We start from the raw sequence: 21,564 nt of genomic DNA, 5'->3' as shown, positions 1-21,564 counted from the left end.
AAATGACCGAGATTGAACTGTCGGCTGTTTTTTTTTTTTTTTTATATATAATTATTTTAGGGGAAACGCGTGGGGCCCAGTGACAGGTAGGCTATGGGAATGGGAGACTTTGAAAAGGATCCTAAAAGTGGGCGACGAATCTTGTCCTCTCAATTTCGTTGAGGAACTATTCTGATTCTCATTGTCATTCATTCACACCTCACCCTCTTAAATTTCAAATTTCCATATTTCTACTACTTTCAATTTCTATTAATAAAAATTTTATACTAACAATAAATGCGTCAGATCCTACATCGATTGGACAGAAAAAAAACGCATTTTAAAAACCTAGAAAGGGCTATTACAAAACAAAAAATTCAAAGAGGACTACGAGATGGGTTTGAGCTATTACAAAACCTCTTTTATCCCATTATTTAATATTTTATTTTTATGAATTATTATTTATATTCTCAACCAATTATTGAAAACTCCTATTTAAAATTGACTAAATGTGCAATGTTTGTAGTCTCCCTTCTAATTTGAAATTAATAATAATAATAAATAAATAAATAAATAAATAAATGCTACCACTAATTTGTGTTAAATATTTAATTTATTGCCCATCACCAAATTAGACAATGGTACAAGTTTGCATGCAACCATAACCACTAAAAAAGATAAAATTTGGCGTCATACATTCATAAAAATACCCAAACTTGCACGAAAGTGAAACAACTAAATTCTCAAATTGCGTTAATAGTTTACCCTAAATCTAATAATTATTAGTACAATTTGGTGCAAGAGTAAAAATTTGCATTTTCTTATATTAAATACCAACTTTGAAATCAAATTAATAAATTAGTGTAAAGGAGAGGAGATGATGATGGCAAGTAATGTAGGAATAATAATAATGTACTTAAAAAACTGTAATGACAACTATGAGCAAAGTCAGAGCATAGTGATTTTAATTGTATATTAATAATGCTCACAATACAATAGAGTTCTTAATATAAAAACAAAAAGGGGAAATAATAGAAAGAACCACAAATTTTAAGAAAGAGTTGGATAAAAGGGGGGGAAGGAAGTCCACACTCGGCTACCACTACTACACTACTACTACTACTAACATACTCTAAAACATGTCTCTTTCCAGTTGCCAAAACTTTGATTCCCCATTTGCCTTTCAAATGGACCTTTCACTCTTCTTCTAATCATCACCAAATGTAGTTTTCTTTCCTGCAAAGCGTTCATCGTTCATACATTTCAGTTAACCAATCAACCCAGAAATGATAAATGAATACATGAAATCCATCTTTGTTTGTTTACTTACCAGATGCAGTTATGCTAGGTCTGTTGAAACTTCCACGTCCTCCTCTGCCGCCTCTTCCGCCTCGATCACCACCACGTCCTCTACCACCAAATCGCCCACCACTTCTACCATCACCACCGCTCCTTCCTCCGCTCCATCCACCACTCCTTCCGCCACTCCTTCCTCCTCTTGCACTACCACCACCGTCACGGCTGTCACCACGTGGCTTAGCCTCATCCACGGTTAGGTACTCGCCGTTAAGTTCACTGCCATTGAGTTCAAGAGCTTTGTTGAAGCTATTCCCATCACTGAAGTCCATGTATGCCATCCTGAAAACAGAAAACGCCAAACCAACTTCAGAAAATGCCATCCTGTCTGTCAATTGTATTGAAATCTACACAAATGCTATAAAGAATTGCATAAATTTGAAATCATTCCTTAGTTTGTTCTCCCCAGAAAACATAAGAATACGACAAGACGAAAGAACAAAATACAAACCCTTTAACGTTGCCAGTCTCGTAGTCTTTTGGGATAGACACCCTGGTAATTTCTCCACAAGAACCAAAATGCTCTTGAAGGGAACTTCTAATCTGTAAAAAATAAGAAATTCAGAGGCTTCGTAAAATACATCAAGTACAGTAATATGGCAGAAGCAGGCTAATAAGACGCAGCAAATATTATCACCTCATCCTCGCCTAATGAACGATCAAATCCACGTACAAAAATTGTATGACTTGCTCCCCCCCTTCCACCTTTCTGGAATGAGTTGTTTCTGTCTTTGCTATTAATATCAACAAATCCACAAAAGAGATGGGTAAATACGAATATGCAAAGGGCATTGTCTTAAAAAAAGGAAGATAGTTTCTATTTACCTATCATATGGGGTGTATGCACCTCTTTCTCGGGCCAAGTCAAGTCTTATTTCACGATTCAAGAGGAGTTCACCGTTCAGTTCAAGAGCCTGAGGAAATATTTAGTACGCAATGTGAACATTAATCATGTGAACATTCTGAGACCAGTTGAACAAGAAAAAACAATAGATATACTAGTTGGTGCATCATACAAAAATGCAAATAATATTTTGACATATGAAAAATATAGCATATGAATAATAGATACTTGAAAAATATAGCATATGAATAATTAAGGATTATCCATTAATTTTTCTTTAAAACTAAAACAATACACCACCACCAGAAATAAATTAATTTACGAGGATTACAAGATTGTTGGAAATTGACTCTTACTTTCTTAGCAACTTCAGCTGTCTCAAACTCGACATGCCCAAAGCCCTTGAACCTCCCATCATGATCAGAAGCAAAACGGACATCAATAGGTTTCCCAACATCTTTAAAGAAATTTTCCCTGCAATGTTTTTTTAACCCAATAAAGTATAAATCAAATACCAAAAAATATACGGAAATGGCAGATAACTGTTCAACCAAAAGAACCCATAGGTATGTTACACGTCACATGCAAAGACCACAAATGACCAATAAATAAACTGTCGAGGAGAAATAAAAATCAAAACCAAAATTATGACACAAAATAGTAACATTGACATACACATCAGCCTGTTCAACTTGGAATGACAGGTTGCCAACGAACAGTGTCTTCGATTCATTACTCTGATCTTTAGGTGTAGGTGTTTTAGGCTGCATGGAAATCATTAAAATTAATTGTTGATTGTATGACATTATAACAGAGAAAGAATAAATAGCACAATGAAGTGTATGTTTACTTCTTCTTTCTTCAATTGCTTGGTGGCTGCTTCAGTATCCTATTGCCCCAAAAAATGTCACAAAATAACAGAATTAGTACATTGATATAAAAATAACCAATATGGCGAGATTGTATTTAAGAACACAAAATGACCAGACATCAACTCAGATCTTTTATAACTTGCAGAAAGTGAATAATGGATCACAGGAAAACATGATCAGAGTACTCTCAATTACTATAAAATCTTGTGAACTCGCGCAGTTGCCATCTTAACTAATCAAATTTATATGCTCAAGGAAAACACTAACCACTTTCTTCTTTTTTTGTGGTTTTTGTTCCTCGTCACTTCCACTGGAAGTGTCATCGCTGTCTTCTTCATCCTCACTATCATCACTGTCCACATCCATCTTTTCTGGTGCTTTCTCAGAAGGAGCCGCAGCTTTCTTTGGAGTCTGTAAAGATGTGAGATAAACAATTTAATATCATACAATATAAACAATTCTCTCATATATTTAGTTTCATACTTAACAAAGGAAGATATAGCAGCATCAAACATTTAATAACAATGAAGCCGAGCCATTATGAAGTTTATTAATAAATGTAGGACAACTAAATTGGGGACATAAGATATTTAAGCACAACTGCAACAATAAAAAAGCAGACACAAAAGGCAGACATGCCTGCACTAACGATTTAGTAAAATGTGATAGCATACCATATCCTCGTCTGAATCACTATCTTCTGAACTGTCGCTAGAATCTTTCTTAGGTGCCTGGGAAGAAGATTTTGCTGCAGGAACCTGTGAAAGAATATTAATGACCCAGAAAAAACTCCCCTGGAGCAATTAAAAGACGACTGTAGGCAATAATAATTAAATCCTCACATCTTCATCAGAACTATCAGAATCAGACTCATCACTCGATTCATCTTTTTTAGTAGCTGCAGAGCCGTTTTTAGCAGAAGTTGGCACTTTCTTCAGATCTTTGCCTTTCTTGGATTCCTTCATTTTTTTTAAGAATCATTAAAAAAAGGTTGATTTTAACCGCAAAATGTCTACAAATCTGACAAGCAACACTTTCAGCCAAATAAATAATACTTACGGGTTCTTCATCTGAAGAGCTATCGTCCTCATCTGAAGAGCTATCGGATCCTTTTTTGGCAACTGGAGCAGGCTTGGCAGAGTCCTTGAGGAAACATACAACAAAAAATGAGTAAAAAGATGCAATAGCAACTACTACATGTTGACATCAATACTTACATCTTCCTCCTCTGAACTGTCATCTGAGTCTGAGCTACTTGACTCCACTTTCCCTTTGGGGGTAGTGGCGGGGGTGTTCTTTTTTGCTCCAGTAGCTTTTGCCTTTGGTTCCTAGAGGACGAGACCCATTAAATTGATTAAAATAATGTCAAGTATTAAAGAATTGAAAAATAAATTGACAGACTTTCAGAAATTAGTAGCACAAGAAGATTAATTCTTATTTTAAACTCACATCATCAGAATCAGAATCATCATCGGAAGAGTCTTCCTCAGAACTACTGGAGGCCTTCTTCTTGGCAGGGACAGCAACAGCACCTTTTTTTGGAGCACTTGGTCCCTTGGAAGGGGGCGCCTGAAACAATTGAGGGATTAAAATTATCATCAAATGAACAAACTTACAGAACATACACTAATTAATGAACAATAAATTGTAAATACTAGAAAATTTTCCAGTTAATTGAGGGAGTGTGTTTGCTCACTTCATCAGAATCTGAGGAATCATCTTCTGAGCTGCTGCTGCTATCAGCAGGCTTCTTCTTTGCAGGAGCAGCAACGCCATTAGCCTTTTTTGCTGGCATCTCTTTCTTTGAGGGAACAACTTTACGAGCAGGTTCCTGGAGTTATTAAAACCAATAAAAATAGTTAACATAATTGCCTTCCAGAGTAAACAGATACTTCTAATCGTTAGAAAAAATTACAAATTTTAGGAACAATAGTTACATTATAAACAATGATGAAAAATAGAAAAAAGAAACATGCAAACAAAAATAACAAGAACGTTTAAACAAAAAACCATTAGCAGTGAAATAAGATCACTATACATCGTTATCTAAGGACCCTTTACAAAAAGCAAAAGGAATCTAGTCCATAGTATTCCGTTTACCGTCTCTTCTTCGGAAGATGAATCATCCTCAGAACTACTAGTCTCCACCTTCTTCTTTTGTGTTTTTGCTTCGATCTTCTGTTTCTGAACTGCCTGCTCAACACCCTCGTCCCTTTTCAGCTTCTTAGCTACCACTTGTTTCTCCACAACCTCTTCAGCCGCTCTCTTACCTTCATGAAAACCAACATACCAAACACTTAACAAGAACCAACAAGAACAAAAAAACAATAAGCCATAGAACATCATCGATGACCACAGCTCTAAAATAGCTTACAACATAACATAACCAAAAAGACAAATCAATTAATCTTGAATATGCATACGATACCTTTCTTCGCAGGCTTAGATTGCGGGACTGCAGCCGGAGCTACATCAACCTGCAGCAAACAAACAGAAAATCAGAAACAAAATTACAAAAACCATCCATAATTCATGTAAAAACTTCCAAAACAAAAAGAAAACACATCTCTGAGAATCATACGTACTTTAGTAGCAGACTTCTTGCTCGACTTGCCCATTTGAAAGAGACGGAAAACTAGCTGAGCTCCGGAAAGCTTCTAAGAACAAATGGCAACGGAAAAAGAGAGAAAAAAAGAAAAATAAAACAATGGAGGCTCTGCAAAACCCTACTCGACGATAAAGATTAGGGTTTTGGAGGAGCGGTATGTGTGAAGTTCAGGCTTTACTTCTATATTTATAAGACACCGATTTTGTACTCGGTGCGGGTTTTAGGGTTTCATCATATTCGCACGTGCGAGTTACAAATCGCTGAATCGCGGATGTATTAATCGCCGTTCAACTTCAATCTACGCCGTTCGTTTTTCATCCTTCATTAGATCATTGCGGCGATTATTTTATGAATCGCCCGTTGGTTTTGTGGACCCCACAGGGTTTCGGGCAGATATTTTGAGAGAGTATTTGGCAATGGAATAAAAAATATATGTTTTCAAAATTCACTCAAATAATTTATGGAAACTTTTTATTTCCTATTTTATTCCATTTAAATATAATATTAAATAAATTAAGAAAATAATATCTCTTCCAAACTAAATTAAAATAATATCTATAAATTTCAAATATTTTACTCAAAATTGCAAACTAAGTCCAAATTTATTATCATTTTTCTGACCTCACAATAAAAAAAAATCTACCCGAAAAAACATCGATCAATTTGAACCTATCTCGATTGATTTAAGTATATAATGACATGTGTGCTCGAAAAATGTAGATTTAAATTCATAATTTTTACTGTTTAGTTGAACTAAAATTAAATTTTCCTCGAAATCGTCTGAAGAATTTGAAAATGTGTTCGTGCTCAAAGGGAAATGCATACTTGTTTATGGTATTTTAATGGTGCCTTTGCAAAGAATTGTTGCCGCTGCGAGTTCAATGGGTCCGACCAATGTTCGGAAGTTCGCCAAAGTCATCACGGGTTTTGCCATTTAAGGCAGAAACAATAACCTCAATATCCAATACTCATCTGAGTGTTAAGTGGCGTCACATTCATGCTTGTTAAATATGTATTGTTTATGGCTGCATGTCGGATGTCCTGATCATGCTTGTCTAGGACGTGTTGTCCATGGATACATGTCCGTACCAAACCTCTTTTTCATACTTTCATTTTATATAGGTTTTACTATTTCATGTCGTGTAAATGCGGGGGTGTATGACCGTTCACCAAAATCACGTTTACAGGGTTAAAATGTCCTAAAATAACTATAGAGGGATAGAACTAGTCGTCGCTCATTCTTAACTGTGTCATATGTCATCAAAATCGTTCTTGTTTATCTAATCACATTTTGCTTATAACATTACATTCTTTCAATTTGTTTTTAACATATTTTCTCGCTCATATTTTTTAAAACGTTAATTTCAAACGTGACTCGAGGCTCGAGCATACACCGATATTGTTTGCGAAGTCTGATTTTCTCACAACGAACTTATCTGTTGGATTAGAACAAGAGTCGCACAATTTCTCACGACTAAGAGTGCGATTGTGACGTTAAGCACATTCACGTTAAAAATCATTTTTGAATGAAACACCAAATAGTGAAAATTATTGTTATCACCAACCGTTGCGGGGATAGTGAGACTATTAGATTGAGAAGTGATTGCTTCCCCAATGAGGTTGGATCGAGAGAGAGGAACCGTTGAAAACCGAAAAGTTGGAGGGGTGAGTTGACTCATGGTCCATTGCCTCCACTAGATATTGCACCCAAGCCATTGGGTCCATAGGGTTGGGAACACGTCAATTAAACAATAGCGAAACGTGTTTGAGCATCGCACGAGACCTACAATAAAATACATTAAATTATTAAATATAGTTCACATGGGAATGAACCCTTCATCCACATATCAGAAACACCGAAGTTGAAGTTGCACTCCTATGCACTGTAGGACAAGTTATGTCTATCGATATAATCATTACAAACAAGTCGATCATTTACGAGTTGTTCATAATTACAGTTGGGTCAAATGTCTATTTTACTCATATAATTACATCTTTCACCTTAGTACTACTGATTATCTAATAAACAATTTGTTTATGATCAAATCATAAACCAAGTTCCTCTGGGCAAATAAGAGGGTGGGGCCATTGTTCAAGTCCCGAAATCAGTACTTAATAGTATAACTCATCTACTTTCCTCGTATGAAATAAGTGAATTTTATCTCATGATATTATGTTCCCAACTACCTATTTGGAAGTCCCCAAAATGGTAGGTATATTGAATCGGCTAAAGTCATTCTCATCTATATAAATTAAATGACAAGCCCTCATATAGGCATGAGTTCATAACTCACTCAGGATTAAGATCGAGTCACAACATCATGTGAAATATTAATATTCTCAATTAACGGATTTGTAAAGAGTGATTAAATATTTACAATCTTATACAAACTCATTGTATAGGATACCCTCACTTACATGTGTAACACCCGCTCACCGACAATCCGATTAATAGGAGATACCATCGATATAACAAACTCTGATATCCAAACATAAATTTCAAAATAATTATAAAAACATTCAGTAAAAACATTTAAAACCGGTACTTTTTAAAACTTAAAACGACCAAAGTAAATTATTGACAACGAAAGCATAATTACATAAACAGACCCAGACATGGATTCCCAGTAGTCTCTGGCCCGCTGGTCTCGTCCTCGGTTGGCCTGCATCATCTAAATCTGGAAAGAAAAGTTATAATAATTTTGATGAGTAATTGGATTACCGAGTAAGTAGCAAATCGAACTTTGAACTAATTCTTAACTTGCTTTACAACATGTGAGTATGTTGTTTACCTGATTAAGAGCTTAGTATGTTAAGATGAGCTTTGACGATATTGAATGTTTATTGTATATTGTGACTGCTTACCTGTGATGTAAGCATAATATAAATGATTGCCAGAATGTTCTATGTGTTGAACATACGCGCTGTGTGCTAAGTCAAGGAGCATGAGTACTCCTGACCGTTGGTATATGAGATAAACAGGCCGCCAGAGAAATTAGTAAACAGGGCGTATTTGACCGAGAGCGAGTCTTACATACGAGTCCGAAAATTCTAGATAAGCATATCAAAAGAGAGTCAATAACCTAAGCGGGAGGTAGCTGAGATACCTCATTAATGAACAGATGACCCTAGTAAGAGAAACTATAAGTCAATGACTAAAAAAACTTTAAAACATTTGGAAAGATTAGTTATGAACTCGTGAATGATAAGCTAGCTACTTACTGGGTAATCTAATTACTCATCAAAATTATTATAACTTTTCTTTCCAGATTTAGATCATGCAGGCCAATTGAGGACGAGACCAGCGGGCTAGAGACTACTAGGAATCCATGTCTGGGTCTGTTTATGTAATTATGCTTTCGTTGTCAAGAATTTACTTTGGTTGTTTTAAGTTTTTAAAAGTAGTGGTTTTAAATGTTTTTACTGGATGTTTTTAGAAATATTTTAAAATTTATGTTTGGATATCAGAGTTTGTTATCAGTATCGATGGTAAGTCCTGTTAATCGCATTGTCGGTGAGCGGGTGTTACAACATGTCTCCACATGAACGATTTGGATCAAATCATTTGTAGCGATTACAAAGTGGGTTATATCAATCGTGTTACCAGGATAAGACACCCAACCTTATCCATATAGTAACTCTTTAGGTTATTACCTGAACACCATCGTTTTATATGTCAATCACATATTATAAGATTACATTAATAACTCTGAATTTTCAATAAGTAACAATTAAATTGCAAATAAAATAATAAAAAATATTGTTAAAAACTAAATAATTAATTACGAAGCTTTAGGCATAAATGTCAGCATACATTACATTCAAAAGTTACCGTTATACACCTACACATTCATGTTGGATCGGTATGACAACCCTAGAGGGGGTGAATAGGGTTTTAACGATAAAAGTGATTAATTTTTCTAATGATGAAACTTTTTACAAATAGTTAGAAGATGATAATTACTAGAACAAAATAATAAGTCAAAATAATAATAAAGGAGAACTTGCAATAAATCACAATAATAATTTTGAAATAAATAGTCAGAAAAGATGACAATGTTGTTTTATAGTGGTTCGGTTAAACTCGACCTACTCTGCTGCCCAAGCGCCTCTTGGGAATTTGAATAAACAACTTTCTCGACTCTTTCCACAGATCAGAGCCAAACCGCTACGTCGCTCTTTTTACGAGTTCAAGAACAAACTCAATTCTTTCCACGGCGCAGGATCAAACCGGTACAAATATTTGAATTTGATAGTAACACACACAACTCTCTTAAAGAGTAGATTTATAATTCGAAGCACTCACAACTATTTTCTCACAATACAATAAAAAAATCTCTCTCAAGAATAAGATGAATAAAAATAAAATTGAAAGGTTGGAGAGAGCAACAAACAATGGAGCATTTGAACAAATGAAGATTTGAGAATTTATGGAAGTTATGTGTTTTAAAATGTGGGAAAGTTGATGAATTTATATGGAAAAGAAAAGTGGCAAGGTAAGAATTAATATTCACGATTGGATTGTGTTTGGAATAATGGAAGACGGAGATTAAAAGTAAATAAATAAGAAAGTTTTTCAAATTCATTTATTTAATTTTTTTTAAATATAAAAATAATAAAAATCAATGTAAATAATCGTCACAAATTCAAAATTTATTATAAATATAATAATATAATAATATAATAATAATAAGAATGGAGGTGAGTAACTGTTAGATTTAAATTTATATTATATAAAAATCATTTTATTTAGAAATATAATAATAAGAAAAACTACCCCATTACTTTTTTTCAAAATTATAAACGTCATGCTTTGACATATTTTGATTTGTCCATCATTTTGATTTTGCTGCCACATCATCACGTTACGTATGTTATTTCGACTGTAATTTTTTTGTTTTAGCTCTGATTTGAGTAATTGAAAAGTTGTTGAAATCGTTATGGACGACCTTATACTGCGGACAATTCAAAATACTGAAAATAGTTAATAATTAAAGGTAGGTTTGTTATCCTCAAAACATCAATCAATTAATTGATTGAAATTAATTAAAATGAGATCAAGGACTAAAAAGCCTATGATTCATATATTTTATGTGCTCATATTTGATTGAATTATACGTAGGCGTGCATAACTTGATATCTAATGTTTAGGCAGTTGTTCGATTTTGTCTATATCATTTCAAAATTTAAATTTGTAGCCAACTTGAACATAATTTAGGGTTCAACCGGAAAACATGTACTATTAAAATATTTGAATACTTCCACCCGAACCTTATTAATATTAAAAAAACAAAATGTTTACAATTTGAATAATTCCTATTTAGGTAGGATTACAAAATTGACCTCTATATTTTTACCGTTACTATCCAAAGACAATATTTTACTTAGTTTATTAAAAAAAAAAAAAAATCGTTGCAAAATAAATTATTTAAAATTATTTTTCAAAATTTAAATTCCGAAATTAAAATAATTTATCAGACTTGGAGGGCGAAGCAAATGCGTAGCAGAGATAGGTATAGAACACAAAAACTTGGCGGGGGCTTTTCATTGGCCGTTTAGCCGCCATGTTGAGAACACCGAAAGTAATTGAACGACGACGGAAGTTGGGAATTTGTAGTGTCCAGTCGATTCGATGGGGAAATGATGGAATTTGGAACTGGACGAAGACGAAGGGTGATTGCTGAGTGGTAATTGTTATATTCGAATTCAGAATTCGAACAAATTCGAGTCATTCGAGACGATTTGATTGAAATTATAGTATAAATTAGTTCTATTAGCTTGTTTTTGGATTGGGAATGGCGTCTTTGCTATTCCGTACTTCACGCAGGTCTGTGTCCTGCCTCTTTGTTCATCGTAAATTTCTTAATCCCTTATCGAGTCTCGACGCGCCAATTTCTTACTCCAGAGCTAGTTTAGTTTCCAATTTAAGGTGTACTCGGGCGGATTTTGCTTGCGAAAATTTTATTCGAGATTTTAGATTTGGACTCATCCATGGGTTATCTACGTCTTCGGATGTAAAGGAGAGTTCAAAGAGTGACGAGAGCCCGTCTGGTAGTGTTAAACAGGATGGAGGATCACAGGCGAAAGTTGAGATGTCCTGGATTTATTTGTATTTGCCCAAAAAGATTCAGCCTTATGCTCACCTTGCGCGGCTCGATAAACCCATTGGGACGTGGTTACTTGCTTGGCCTTGTATGTGGTAAGAGTTACTTCTGTTTTTGGTCCCTGTTGGGTTTGCTGTGAATGTAAACTATATTGTTGTTAATTGGCTTGTGAGATTGGTTATTATATTCTGTATTCAGCCCGTTTGTGGAATACATAATCTCTGTATTATACTAGTCACCATTGGTCGTCTAGCTGAAAATGGATGGTTTGATTCTCTCCAAATTATGTGTTAAAGTTGTGATAATCGCCGAGATGTGTATTGATGTATTCCATATTTGAGTTTTGAGTATTGTATTTGTGAGATTGGAGGTATGCATAATTTAGTTATAACTTGCATAGTCTTATGTAAAAAAGATATTCATGTATTTCATATCATATTTATCATTTTCAATTTTTGCTCGATCGTTCATGAAGGATCTAAATATTGTTACGGAATTGTGTATTTTCGTTAGGACGTGTGTCCGATTACAACTTGTAAATAGAAAAGTAGCTGTCATTGGTTCGCTTTATTACCTTCTATGCATTGAACTATAATTTGCTTTTGTATCATATAGGTAAGACGATGTTCACACGCTCAATTGGATCATTAATGTTAAGGGGCTCATGATTTCCAAATCCATAAATAGAGTAAATTGTATTCTTCAGGTCAATTACCTTGGCGGCATCTCCAGGCCAACTTCCTGACTTTAAAATGCTGACTCTATTTGGATGTGGGGCTTTGCTTTTGAGGGGTGCTGGGTGTACCATAAATGACCTCCTTGATCAAGATATTGATACAAAGGTCAGTGCACTTTTTTCTTCCATGAATATCATATTAACATTATTTTCTCTATCATGTGGCTTTTTCATGATATCTATAAGCTCAACTTTTTGAATAGTATAAATTGGTTAGTCCTTGCAGGTAGTGTGCATCTACGTGTTTTATTTGTGATAGATAGATGTATTGACCCCTGCACTTTTAGGGCTCTGTATTTTAATTATCAGTTCATTCCATTGTTAATCATATCTGTGCGACGTTTCTAGTCCCTTTTCTTAGTCTGGGATGGTTGTAATGCAAAACGAATGACTTTCCCACTTAGTCGGTATCAATTATTTTGCTGCATTCTCATGATCTATTGTAGTCTCAATATCAGATGCGAGAGATCACCAGTCATGATGTGTAATAAAGTAGAAAGTAGAGCAGCAGGTGTTGAGGCTAAGTATTTAGCTTGCCGACGAACAACACATTACTAACAAATAGTCTTACCACTAATTTCTTACCTTTCTGATACACCTTGCTTGCAGGGGATTAGTTTTACTTCTAGCTCTTCCATGCTTGGCTGAGTGTTTCATCCTTTGCAGGTTGAACGTACAAAGCTAAGACCAGTTGCAAGTGGTCAATTAACTCAACCCCAGGGAATCAGTTTTTTAGGGTTGCAGCTGTTTCTGGGACTTGGAATTCTCCTTCAACTGAATAATTACAGGTCGGGTTGGCTTTGAGTTATTCTTTAGAGTGAACTGGGTCATATAATAATTGTTCCATATACTTGCTTAGTAGTTGGATGTTTCCAACCTGACCTCATGTTTTTAACAGTCGCATTTTGGGGGCTTCCTCTTTGCTTCTAGTCTTCTCCTATCCTCTCATGAAGCGGTTCACGTTTTGGGTACGATGCTTTACTTACGCTTGCTAAGTATTTTATTTATATTATTTATTTTGAGAAAAATTGGTAATTGATGTGGATTAGCGTAATATTTGTGGCAGCCTCAAGCCTATCTGGGTCTGACCTTCAATTGGGGAGCTTTATTAGGATGGGCTGCCGTCAGAGGAACTTTGGATCCAGCTATTGTTTTGCCACTGTACTTGTCTGGAGTATTCTGGACTCTTGTATACGATACGATATATGCACATCAGGTAAGTCCGATTCCCACTTTTCCTTTGTTTATTAGGATTTTGCGTCAACAGCTTTAGAGGCAATTTTTTTTTACCCAAAAACAAAAAGTATTTATAGAAGCGGGGAGCTCATAGTTCATTTGAAATCTTACTCTAGTAGTGGTGAACATGGGTGAAATAGATGCAACTTATAGCAGAAAGTCCTACCACTTCTCATGATCGAGAAAATACACGATCCTTTAGCTCTAAGATACTCCTTAAATTTCTTTGCGAGTTCTCAGGTGTCTTTAACCAAACCTTAGGTGGGATTGGCCTGAATAGTGTGTGCTTAGAGGCGTTGTTTGACATCTTAATGGCATTTTATATCTGAATAAAAGCACTAATTTCTATTGATGTTTTTTGATTGCATATGAAGAAGTGTTTGAAACTTGAAAAAAATACCTCGAAGTTCAAGATGCTCTAAAAAAAAAAATCTGAAGTGCCCCTAGAAAATATGTTTCTGTCTAAAGACATTTTAAAAATTATCCTCAACTAAGGTTGCAATGCTTACTCTTGATGGCTTTAGGATAAGGAGGATGACTTAAAAGTCGGCGTTAAATCTACTGCTTTGAGATTTGGAGATTCAACTAAGGAGTGGATTTCTATGTTTGGAGTTGCAAACATTGGCTGTCTTGCTCTTAGTGGTTACAATGCTGATATTGGTAAACGGCTCTGTGCCTTTCCTCTGTTCTTAATTTCCAGTTTCGGTTAAACTACAATTTGTTTGGATGGCTTACTCCCATACCATTGTGGAACAGGATGGCCGTTTTATGCATTTTTGGCTGCTGCTTCTGGACAATTGGCTTGGCAGATTTCCACAGTCGACTTATCGAGTCGTGCCGATTGCAATAGAAAGTATGTGTCTGATGTGGGAGGGTACTATATCAAGCACCAGTAAAGAAAATGAAAATTTTGCTGATTTTATGGGTTGAATGCATGATTTTAAACTTAATGGTCTTCAGAATCGAGTTCTTTAAGTGTCTGAATCTCCTTCACTCGTTATACTGGAGACGGAAATCTTCATTCTGGTGTTTTCAAATTAAAGTTCCATTAGAATGATACTCATGACCATGTCCATACACATCTTGTTTAGCTAAAGATTTATGCATATTTAAAGTTGAGGAGCTTGGTATATGTATTAGCTTTCTTCCCTTTTCTCCTTTGTACAACGCATCCTAATTTTTCTCTCTCATTTCCATTTATGGTTTCAGGTTCATCTCCAACAAGTGGTTTGGTGCTTTAGTGTTCAGTGGGATCTTGCTTGGAAGACTTTCATCTTAGCCCTATCCGAAAAATTTGCAAAAGCGGGTACACATTTGGAATATAAGAGGATTCGATCTTGCACTATCTTCAAATGAGGTTAGTACTAAACATCGTTATCAGATGACCTCTGAGTTTGGATAAGACTTCGGAAGTTTCAGAGTGTGTAAAGATCTGCTGATATTGTAAAGATCTGCTGATATGGCTTTCATTTGGGGGATGAAGCCAAAGGTTTGAAGTAGCCACTGCTACTATTGAAGGAGTAATTCATTTAAGGGTTATATGTTACAGTAATTTAAATCGAGTTTCTCTCGAACTTCTTGTAATAATTAACCGTCATAGGGGCTTAATTGCAAGATTTTGTGAAATTTGTGCGTTGTTTGAATGGTAAATTTTATTTATTTCGGCGCAATAAGTGGAGTTGGACGGAAATGAGTGCCAAAATAGCTATCATGGAATAACTACCTCTGTTATTCCACGAGAATAACATACCTCCACAATAGTATGATATTGTATACTTTAAACATAAGTTCTTACGACTTTACATATCTCATACCAATGAAGAAAGTATATTTTACTTTTAAACTCATGATTTTACTCTTTTCATCCGTTGAATTGCACTTGTCTTGGCCTTTTGTAATGCACAATGTTCTGGGCTCACCGATTGCTCTCCTTGCATCAAACTATGATAAATTTGGTATCGTCATCTTCTTTAGTGTTTGAGTTGGTCTTAGCAATGGAGCTATTGCTAAACTTCAATATCCGTTACTCAGACTCTAGCTTCACACCGCTCGATGTTTTTCAGCCAAGTTTGTTGCACTATCACAGACTATATTTTGTCACCTCTAGTCTTTTAGTTCTTCTCGTGGCTTTTGTTTTGGGTTTTCCTAAGAGATATTGTCCCTTGCTTATGTATATGTATAAAATTGAATAAAATAGACGTTTATTTTATAAAAACATGGTTAAAAATTTATTACTTGGGCATAAAAAAAATCTAATTATTACCGAGTTTAATATAATATTTTTAACACTATAAATTGTTAACCATGCTTTTTGAGTGATAAAAAAAATGTTTTTAGTATTATGATATATATATATATATATATATATATATAAAATATATACTGTATCGTTGAAAAATATATTTACGTATTTGATACCATTTAAATTTGGAATGAAATTTAAATTAGTGATTTTTTATACTATTTAAACCTAAATTAAAGAAGATATTATATTATTTTATATTATATATTATATATTCAAATATATTTAATAATATTTTTTTTTTACCATAAACGATAATGATTAAATCGTTATAAATAGTAAAACTTACTAAAATTTAAAATACAAATTATTATCCCTTTAATTAGATCGTTATTTACCTATAAACTTGAAGACACGGTTCTTAAAAATTTAAAATTTGACCGTTCAGGATTCGATTTTAATTTACGAGCCGTAGATTCTAGGGTTTAAATGGACGGTCAGGATTCGATTCTCACAGTGAAAAGTTGGATAGGATTTAGCCGTACATGACACAATAAATTTTTACATCTTACTTTCTCGTTTCGTTGTCGATCGATCTTTCATTGGCCCTAATCTGCGGTTTCCTCACCATCTTTTTCCCCTCGCCGTCGCTTACTTGCTCGGCATCATCCGGTTAATCGAGTCCTCAATCGCGATCTAGGAAACTACGCCAACGGACATGGCGGCTGCAGCTACAACAAGCGTTGTACCGCCGAATCGGCGGCGTGCGGTTACTGCCCCGGAAGACAAGTTGGAATTCGAGACGACGGAGGGGGTTGAGCCGATCTTGAGTTTTGATCAGATGGGCATTAAGGATGATCTTCTCCGTGGAATATATGCATACGGTTTTGAAAAGCCCTCGGCTATTCAGCAGAGAGCTGTGAGGCCGATTATTGAGGGTCGAGATGTTATTGCTCAGGCCCAATCTGGAACTGGCAAGACCTCCATGATTGCACTTACCGTTTGCCAGGTGGTTGATACATCCAGTAGAGAGTGAGTCCCGTTTACTCTATCGAGTATTCAATGTTCATGTCTCTCTTCCTCTTAATATATTTCTTATTTTTGTATTGGATTCAAATTCTATAGAAGTTGTGTAGTTCCTAGCTCAGAAATCCAAATGCACAGGAAGAAAATTGTTTGGATGTCAGTTGGTTCTTTTCACAAGAAGTTGTTATAACCTCGTGTTATTTAGCTTTGGAATTTCGCTAGGATGCCAAATTAATGAAACCTCCCCAAAGTACCACTACATTCGTTTTTTTGTCGTAGAAGATTTGAATATGCATTCAACTCCTAGCCCAGGAGATTTTTTCAATTTACACATGATCGTTTTTGTAAGACGATCTCTTTAACTTCAAACTCTTATGATCATTATGCATCTTAATCTAATCAGGGTGCAGGCCTTGATCTTGTCCCCTACGAGAGAATTGGCAACCCAGACAGAGAAGGTTATATTGGCAATTGGCGACTACATTAATATACAAGCACACTCATGTATCGGAGGAAAAAGTGTGGGTGAAGATATCAGAAAGCTTGAGTTTGGAGTTCAGGTTGTGTCAGGAACTCCTGGAAGAGTCTGTGACATGATCAAGAGAAGGACACTGCGTACCCGAGCCATTAAGCTGTTAATTTTGGTAATTTTGGGTGCCCTTCAATTTATCTCTCCTGTTAGCAGTATAATTATCTCTCTTTTATCATGTCATTTTCTAATATTTGATTTTTCAGGATGAGTCTGATGAAATGCTGAGCAGAGGGTTTAAAGACCAAATTTATGATGTATATCGATATCTCCCACCAGAACTTCAGGTTTTCCTTCTCTCCCCCTTCCCCCCAATGTGTTAATGATTGTGCTCATGGGAGGCATAGGAGGATAAAAATGAAATTCTGCTCTATCATTGAATTGTTGCTAAGCATGTCTTCTTTAACTTGTTGAACATGAAAATTATTATTTTTCATACATGCTTTTCTAAACGTATTGATGACAAATTTGTAGTTTCAATAATATTTTTTCTGCAATATTACATGTTGATTTTCTATTTTGTACGGGAAGAGTTAGGACTTCTCAGACGACCAAGAAATAACAGTAGTGTTTTCCCAAATAATTTTTTATGGTTTCTATGATGTCGTGCTTGATGTGGCTGACATTTAATCTTGATATTTGCTTGCATTTGTTTCCTTCATGTGTCAGTTTATAACAAATGTGATATTGATTATATATTCTTGTACATATGGGATTTCTAAATTTTATACTTTATATGTCATTTTATGCACTGTTTAACGGTTTGGTTATGAGCAACTAGTGTCTTTTACTTGTTTTTATGAATTTTTCTATTTTTAGGTTGGTTGATTTAATGAGTTTTCCCATCAATATTAATGATAGGTTGTCTTGATTTCTGCTACCCTTCCTCATGAAATCCTTGAGATGACAAACAAGTTTATGACAGATCCTGTGAGGATCCTTGTCAAGCGTGATGAGTTAACTTTAGAGGTTCGTAATATTTTATTTTTAGATGATGAAATGCTCTCCTGAAATATATCAACACCCTGATGCATGCTTTTAAATTGACAGGGTATTAAGCAATTCTTCGTTGCAGTTGAAAGGGAAGAGTGGAAGTTTGATACCTTATGTGATCTTTATGACACCTTGACTATCACCCAAGCTGTAATTTTCTGTAACACCAAGCGAAAGGTAATGTGGGTCAAATTTGTTTAGTTCTCCTTCAAGTAGATCTTCTAGAACTCTTGTCAGACTCATTCTGAAACCAAAAATATTTTATTGTTAGATATTTTATGCATGTTTGCCTCTATACATGATTTTGGTATGTTCCGAATGTTTGGAACATTGTTTGCGCAACCTTTGGTCCTCATCCTTATTTATTGTTTTAGTACAATTTTACCCCGCAACAGTGTGACCTGAAAAGTCTATTTGAGGATAGAACTAGCTTTTATTAATTAGGAAGAGCACATCATTGCATAAGGATAATCCCAGAGATCCTCTACACTCATAACCCCTGGTCACTATAACCCAAAAAGTACCCATATTCTACTGGACTTTCCTTCTAAATACTTGCTGAGGATCACACTGAAGCTAACTATTTGTTGCAAAGCGTCCTACAGCCTCTATCACAACTACTTATCAGACCTATCCCTTACCCTTTTTCTACTATGTGCTTCTAACAACTGGATGCCTATCTCTGTTCTAGATCACATTGCACTGATTCTTGGACTCCTTTATCTGATGTGAGAATTTAAATATTTTCTCTTTCATGGGGGTTTCTGCCTTTTTGTATTTGCATACTATCATTGAAATTGTTTCTTATAGATTTTTTTATGTGATCTGCTGCCTCCAGGTTGAATGGTTGACTGAGAAGATGCGAAGTAATAACTTCACAGTTTCCCATATGCATGGGGACATGCCTCAAAAGGAAAGAGATGCAATCATGGGGGAGTTCCGATCTGGAACTACACGTGTCCTAATCACTACTGATGTTTGGGCAAGAGGGCTTGATGTTCAGCAGGCAAGTTATTGGTTCTTTTATTTTATTGATCTTTTTCAATGCGTCGTATGAGTTCATGCTGCTCTAGTTGTAGTTGTCTTAGTTAATTTCATGTTGGTACTCAATGAAGCTAGAATGAATAAATGATAATATGATCTGATCGAGTATACTATTTTCTCTATGTTCTCCATAACTCTTCTTAGTGTTGAGTTGAGTGTTATAATGTCCGTAAAATTATTTGTAACAGAATCATATGCATTAGTTCGATTGTCTTTAGTTCTCCCATAGTGAAGATTGTCATTGTGCTTTCTTCATTCATGAGGTCCTTTTCTTCCCGCCCTTTTGAGACAAGTGACAGTTTCTGTGGAGCGCCTCTTGTTTTTCAGTTCTTTGGTCACTAGTGAGGTTTACTGCGTCTTTTTGGTCTTCGGTTGTTTAGGAGTTATGTAACTATTTATTAGGTTTTATTCTTCTCGATTGGAGCCCTTTCTGTATAGTTCTTTGTGACTTCCTTTCTGGGCGGTCCTTTTTGTTCTTCTGTTTTCTTTCATATTTCTCAATGAAACAGGTGTTTCGTATAGAAAAATGGTCTTCTATTTATGAACATACCATTAGTCAGTTGATCACTTGGATACTTTGTGGATCATATGCATCAGTTATAGGTTACTAAGGTAGTTTTATCAAAGGATATGAAGTCGTGTAAAATGATCATGGTGTTTTTTTCCATGTTTGGTGAATCACTGGTTAATCATTTTCTATTCTCTAGAAAAACATCTCTAAATGATGATATATAGAGAAGAGTAGGCGTTGGATTTTTTGAGGACAATTTTTTTTTTTTCTAGTTTACATCATCAATTGGTACGTCCCACAAATCTCCGTGAATGGCCTAATTTGAACTCCCATACATATTGTAAATATCTTTGTGCTTATTTTCCTTTCATTACTGATCGTGGCAAGTATCCCAAAAAATATACAAGTTCTTATGTTTATTTGCATTAACCTTTGTCAGGTATCACTAGTGATAAATTATGACCTTCCAAACAATCGAGAGCTTTACATTCACAGGATAGGAAGGTCGGGTCGGTTTGGGCGCAAGGTATTACACTTTATTCTATATTACAGTTGATTTCCTAGGAGTCCGCTCAAAGTAAACAGTATGGATAACATGTAGCTTTATGTTTCCTTGCATGAAGGCCATGTTTATGATTTCTTACATGGAAGCTATGTCTAACTTGAAACTTCACCAACCTTGTGAAAGTAATGAAACACTTTTTAATGCGGATTTATGGCTTAACACAGGGTGTTGCTATTAACTTTGTGAAAAGTGATGACATCAAGATCCTGAGAGATATTGAGCAATACTACAGTACCCAGATTGATGAGATGCCCATGAACGTTGCTGATTTGATTTAACTCTGCGTGATGCTGTTATATGCTGTGTGGAAGATTTGTGTTAATATGCTCACACTCGAGGGTTTGTGTTCTTATAAACGTCGTTTTTATGGGTGATAATATGTAGCGTAGGAAGTTTAACGACCTTTTTCTGATTAGTGGCTTGGATGTGTCCATAAATTGTATAATACCTGCGATTGTTTTCCATTTTTCCAAGGGGGAAAGGAACTCAGATATATTTTCGATGACTTGAAATATATTATTCTGAGATAAGTTGTGTTACGCATCCCATCATTTGCTTAGATCAGCTCCGTTTTTCTTGTAATGGGTCCCTTTCAAAATTCTGGATTTGGGCATTTCTAATGAAGATCCAATGATTTTAAATTTTTGTGCTAACTTAATCTTTGGAGAGGCGATTATAAATTTTATAGAATGGCCAACACCTTTTTATTACTATAAATTCAAGAACACAATCACTCAGGATTGGTGGATGTTGCTTAAACTATGCTGGATGTTGCTTAAACCATGCTGACCGGCACCTTATGAGAGTATGGTTGCAAGGCTTTTAAAGGAATCGATGAAGGGACACTACCAAGAGTGGAACCTGATGCTTAATTTGACTCAACACGACACTGAATACTAAGAAGTTTTTTATTTCATGA

The 21,564-nt window shown here is 35.2% G+C and overlaps 3 protein-coding genes across 3 annotated transcripts; 2 read left to right on the top strand and 1 right to left on the bottom strand.

The window, feature by feature from the left end:
- Window positions 1-927: 927 nt before the first annotated feature.
- LOC111791591 (uncharacterized) lies at window positions 928-5,825 on the bottom strand. Its single transcript, XM_023672982.2, has 18 exons — window positions 5,637-5,825; window positions 5,480-5,528; window positions 5,152-5,321; window positions 4,748-4,882; window positions 4,501-4,620; window positions 4,269-4,379; window positions 4,111-4,194; window positions 3,894-4,010; window positions 3,726-3,809; window positions 3,319-3,462; window positions 3,030-3,068; window positions 2,855-2,943; window positions 2,536-2,653; window positions 2,161-2,249; window positions 1,973-2,069; window positions 1,787-1,878; window positions 1,310-1,617; window positions 928-1,215 (listed from the first exon to the last, which is right to left on the bottom strand). The coding sequence occupies exons 1-18, from the start codon at window positions 5,667-5,669 to the stop codon at window positions 1,187-1,189; spliced, it is 1,908 nt and encodes a 635-aa protein (XP_023528750.2). The 5' UTR covers window positions 5,670-5,825; the 3' UTR covers window positions 928-1,186.
- A 5,311-nt stretch (window positions 5,826-11,136) lies between these two features.
- PPT1 (polyprenyltransferase 1) lies at window positions 11,137-15,361 on the top strand. The gene is made up of 8 exons (XM_023672981.2): window positions 11,137-11,858; window positions 12,470-12,605; window positions 13,166-13,287; window positions 13,398-13,467; window positions 13,566-13,715; window positions 14,260-14,395; window positions 14,492-14,588; window positions 14,945-15,361. Exons 1-8 carry the CDS (start codon window positions 11,455-11,457, stop codon window positions 15,012-15,014), a joined length of 1,185 nt encoding a protein of 394 aa, XP_023528749.2. The 5' UTR covers window positions 11,137-11,454; the 3' UTR covers window positions 15,015-15,361.
- A 1,185-nt stretch (window positions 15,362-16,546) lies between these two features.
- EIF4A-III (eukaryotic initiation factor 4A-III) lies at window positions 16,547-21,184 on the top strand. The gene is made up of 8 exons (XM_023672979.2): window positions 16,547-17,009; window positions 17,407-17,647; window positions 17,739-17,819; window positions 18,394-18,501; window positions 18,583-18,702; window positions 19,364-19,531; window positions 20,520-20,606; window positions 20,810-21,184. The coding sequence occupies exons 1-8, from the start codon at window positions 16,696-16,698 to the stop codon at window positions 20,921-20,923; spliced, it is 1,233 nt and encodes a 410-aa protein (XP_023528747.1). The 5' UTR covers window positions 16,547-16,695; the 3' UTR covers window positions 20,924-21,184.
- The last annotated feature ends 380 nt before the right edge of the window (window positions 21,185-21,564 follow it).

The sequence above is a fragment of the Cucurbita pepo genome, chromosome 3, assembly GCF_057944985.1.
Source record: "Cucurbita pepo subsp. pepo isolate OVF chromosome 3, ASM5794498v1, whole genome shotgun sequence".
Taxonomy (NCBI): Eukaryota; Viridiplantae; Streptophyta; class Magnoliopsida; order Cucurbitales; family Cucurbitaceae; genus Cucurbita; species Cucurbita pepo.
This window is presented reverse-complemented; position numbering and strand designations above follow the sequence as displayed.